We start from the raw sequence: 4,459 nt of genomic DNA, 5'->3' as shown, positions 1-4,459 counted from the left end.
GCATGCATCTTGAATATTCATCTTGATTGGTTTGGTTTTAGACTTGTTCCAAGTTGAGGGGCTAATGTATCTAGAGCAGATGTTTCACAATAGCATTTGCGAGCATTTAAAAAAAGCGACCATGTGTCCCCCTTGCTTGAGTTAAGCATCTTGCAGAAATTGCAAGACGTGGGGTTTGAACTAATGGTCTTCCAGTCCTCCCACATAGGTCTTTGTAAGACACTATCAATATTCCTCCACCATATGTCTTTCCAAGACATAGGTCTTTCCAAGACACTATCAATATTCCTCCACCTCTAGAGAGTCCATTGCGTTTGAAAGCACCAACATTAGTATATCGCATATGGAAGTCCATAGTTTAGATGAGTTTAATTCCAATCTTATTGACAAGATGGATCACACACATAACTAGTAGATCACCATCTTTTGGACAAATTTGAATCCAACCTTATTCAAATCACAACTACAATGCATTTGTCCCCCTCATCTAAACCACATAACCAGTACATCACCAATCATTTGGACAAATTTGAATCCAAACCTTATTCAAATCATAACTGTAATGCATTTGTCCCCCTAATCTAAATTGACACATAAAGCAATGCCACATGACCTTATATCTTCGAGGGTGGAACAAGCAGCCATTGATATTAACATCATGACCTATCTTTAGTGTTTGACTATGGAGCAATGCTTTTGAGATCTCACTCCAACCAGCCGCTTACTTGTTGATGATGGTCCAATGTTTCGTTGAAGATAGTAGGTCGAACTACTTCCCATATTCTGGGAGCAGCAATGGTAGGTTGAAGTACTTCCCATATTTTGGGAGTAGCAATGGAAAAATGAAGAGGGTCAAATTTTGTACTTTCTAGAATGGAAAAATAAATATTAGCACCGGTGATTTATGTGTGATGAGGCTCCACATGTGAAGGACAAGTAGAAGATTCAGACTTGGGGAAATGCATGGTTATGTGAAGTTGCTGTCAATGGGAAGGAACTTGGTCTAGGTTAGACCCAATCATAGGTTGGTGTAGGTAGCGTACCTATAAGGGGGGGGAAGTGAGGTGGGCGACTTGGTGTAGGTAGAACGGCGGTTTTTCTGGTCTTCTCTTTCCCTTTCCCTTCTTTTAGATTTTTCAGTAGGCGAGTACTACTGTTAAGAAAATTGCGCCAAATGCCGCGTTAATCAGGCTCATTTTTCTCATGTGGAACCATTGGTCGTAGTGGTCCTCTGTCGAGATGGGCTCTCCAGAACATGCCGCACGCAGAATGAATGGCCATGTGCCTCAGGCAGAGACCGAAGACCCTGTCCTCTGTGCATCGGATGATGAAGACCGTTGCTCCTCCTGCTTCCTTCAAGATCTGCCAGACGATGTGCTGGCCCAATTGTCTGCCTCTCTCGCGCCCAGGGACCTCTGCAACCTGGGACTCACGTGCAAGAAGCTTCTCTCCCTTTGCTCATCAGATAAGCTATGGTGGGCTCAGTGCCGGCGAGCCCTCGACAACGCTGCCATCGACCTCCAGTCCTGGTGGGATGCCATCCCTTCCTACCGCGCCATCTACCGCTTCATCCAATCAGTGAGGCCCCTTCTGGGCATTTGGGTACATCAGAATCCCGAATTGGGCAACCTTGTGTATGTCACATGGGGATTTGTCTCCGTTGTGGGTTGCAGGATTATACCCCAGGAGCTAGGACCCAAGGGCCTGGACACCGGTCTGCTTTGGGCACCGGTGTTCGAAATCATTGGAAAGCCTGATGGCTCTCTGGCCTTCTTTCTACATGGGAGGGAGAATGACAGGGACTGCTGTTATCCTGGCTGCTTTGATGGCGCAAAAGAGGATTGCAATGTTCTCTTACTGGAGGCCGAGCCTCGGTGCCGTCCTGGAAGCTCCAATTCACATGCCAGCCCTGCCTTCCTTGCTGAAATCGATAATGGTGATTCCTCTTTGTCTATGGAGGATGTCCGGAAACTAGGGCGACCAGGTGCAAAGCTTAACAAATTAAAAGCATCTCCAGAAGATGGTCCAGTTCCATTTCATCGGTTACATTTTGCTGACAGGAGGAAAATGCTTGATGCTGTTGCCCGACATGTGAAACTGAAGATTCCCCCACTTGCAGCAGAGCCTTTGTTTCCTCAAATGAGGAGTCGCATCAGGTCTGACATGGATCTATCTTTCTTAAGAGAGGAGCTTCAGAAAGAGGTTTGCTCCTTATCTGAAAGGAGGTCTCTTTTGATCCGCATGTACAGTCACGGTGATCCAAATGGGAGGCGACCTCCCACAGTTACTCATTTTAATGGGATCAATTCAGGATATCTTTTGGATAAAATGTGCAGTCCATCCGAGTACACTAGCAGCATGCTAATGCTGAAGTCAAATGCTGATGGGGAACCTAACAAAGGAAGAATTCTCGGTTCATCAGACATGGTTAGCTGTGACACACTCAGCAATGGGGCATCTCCTTCTAACCCCCCTCGAAAGCAACGTCTAGCAAAGATAATAAGGGAGAAAATGAAACAGATCATTGGCATGGCTAAATCTGAAGATGCAGGAAAGTCTTCTGAGGGTGATGGAAATTCTGGCCTGAAAAGGATCCTCCTGTTGCAACAGTTTGTGAAGCAAGGTGATACTGTTGCTCTCCGCTTGCATGCTCGACATTGGGAGCTAAAAATGTATCGTGCATGGCCTCTCATGCCCGATAACAGGTTTGCGCTTTATAAAATGCCAGAACAGAAGCCAGAGATTGGAAGAGAACATGCTGGGTTGTGGGGTGGCACTTTTGGATGGCCACCAGGCAAACCAACTGAAGATAAGCCAGGAAAAGCATTGTACTTCTTGCTATTGTCCTATGACGAGACAGAGCAGGGGCGTCTCTTAATCGCAACAAAGATTCTGGAGGGTACCCACTATGTTTTACACCCAAATGGCTCACCCATGTTCACTGCCAATGTTGATGAACCTTCGTCGCAAGAATTTCCCTGGCACTCTGATAGAAATGGAGCCCCCGTTGATATTGTCCGAGCTTACCAGGGAGAAGGCATAGCTAATGGTTACGGGTTTCGTTATCCTAGCACAAAACCTGGAGATCTGTTTGTTGAACGTGCAGGCCTGTTGGCTTTTGTATGGCGGGAATCTCAAAATGTCTTGACTTTGCAAAGATTGAATCTTCAAGCTTTGTTGGAGAATGGGGAAAGAGTGGCTGCTTTGGCTCCCATCGCTAACTATGCATATCTTATAAAGTCCCTTTCCAATGTATTTGCCGGATTTTGTGGCTTTGGCACGAGGGCCAAAGCCATTGAAGTTCCTCCTGTATGACAAAAGATCTCTATGTGATCGATTACTCTCTTTTCTATTTCAATTTAACATGATTTGTGCCTCTAATGTGGGCAGAAGTCTTTGAATCTCAAAAAGGCAGTCTTTCACTTCTCGAAGAGGCACTCTGCTTAAGAAGTATGCAATGTAGATGCTGTAATATGACCATTTTCATCTTTTGGATCTTATGCTGCCAAATCAATGACAATGACTTTTTTAGAGGTGTAATGCATGTTGCTTTGTTTATTTGTCTGGATAAGTTTAACTATTAAGAATTAGTCTCAGGTTACTGGCCAGTTTGCAGTAGCAAATTTGGTGTTTTGGCCTGTAGAATGAGTGAATTGAGTCAATTGTACAAGCTTTTTGTCTGGACATAGTACTGGATTCATACATTTTAGGCCGGGTCTTTAAATCCTATCTTAAAAAATGGAAAGCTTATAGACAAACAGCAATGCAGAAAGTTGGGAACTCTTTGATTGGAACTGAGAGGACTAAAAGTTTTCGGCATTGTGGCCAAATGGCACCACTTTCTTACTGTTGCTTATCACTGATTTAATTTATCATGCTGGTCAGGGCTTGATTGATACTATTTGGCACTAACTGTAGCAATGTGATGTGACTGTTTCATCTTCTTCATTGGCTGGTCTGACTGCTAGCCTTCTGGCTATTGTGCTCTGGTAGATCGTCAGGTAGATGGTTGTGAAGGTGATCATAAATCGTGAGGGAGGGCTTAAAGTAGGAGCTTGTTTGTTGCACTTGTCCTTGTCAAGTGACAAGGCTGCCTATCTGTGGTGATGCAATATTTTGGGTTAGGAGATGGTGCTCTGCTGAATACTATTCTAATTGTAGGAACAATGTACAGAGTGATTTGTAGCATTGGGCCTTGTATTACAAAAGCCTGCCATACTAATTCAGGTTTGTAATGGAGTCATTGCCATGCAAGTGGGCACTAAAAATAGCATCAACTAAGTTCACCTATGGCCTTGTATTACAAAAGCCTGCGATACTAATTCAAGTTTATAATGATTGAGTCATTGCCATGTATGCGGGCACTAAAAATAGCATCTGCTAAGTTCAACTGTAAGGATTCTGATTGCCTGATGGTTTCTGTAAATAAAGAGTTATCTTAAGCTATTGAAAGCTGCCC

At 44.2% G+C, this 4,459-nt stretch overlaps 1 protein-coding gene across 1 annotated transcript; it reads left to right on the top strand.

Annotated features, from left to right (window-relative positions):
* Positions 1-1,089: 1,089 nt before the first annotated feature.
* On the top strand, positions 1,090-3,551 carry LOC148041005 (F-box protein At5g39450-like). The gene has a single exon (XM_087675517.1). The coding sequence runs from the start codon at positions 1,240-1,242 to the stop codon at positions 3,313-3,315; it is 2,076 nt and encodes a 691-aa protein (XP_087531643.1). The 5' UTR covers positions 1,090-1,239; the 3' UTR covers positions 3,316-3,551.
* Positions 3,552-4,459: the final 908 nt, after the last annotated feature.

Source organism: Lygodium microphyllum, chromosome 1, assembly GCF_053477565.2.
Source record: "Lygodium microphyllum isolate KBCC chromosome 1, Lygodium_microphyllum_v1.1.10, whole genome shotgun sequence".
NCBI lineage: Eukaryota > Viridiplantae > Streptophyta > Polypodiopsida > Schizaeales > Lygodiaceae > Lygodium > Lygodium microphyllum.
This window is presented reverse-complemented; position numbering and strand designations above follow the sequence as displayed.

Excerpts from the sequence above, each read along its gene's own strand:
- LOC148041005 (XM_087675517.1), top strand. The coding sequence starts at position 1,240 with ATGGGCTCTCCAGAACATGCCGCACGCAGAATGAATGGCCATGTGCCT.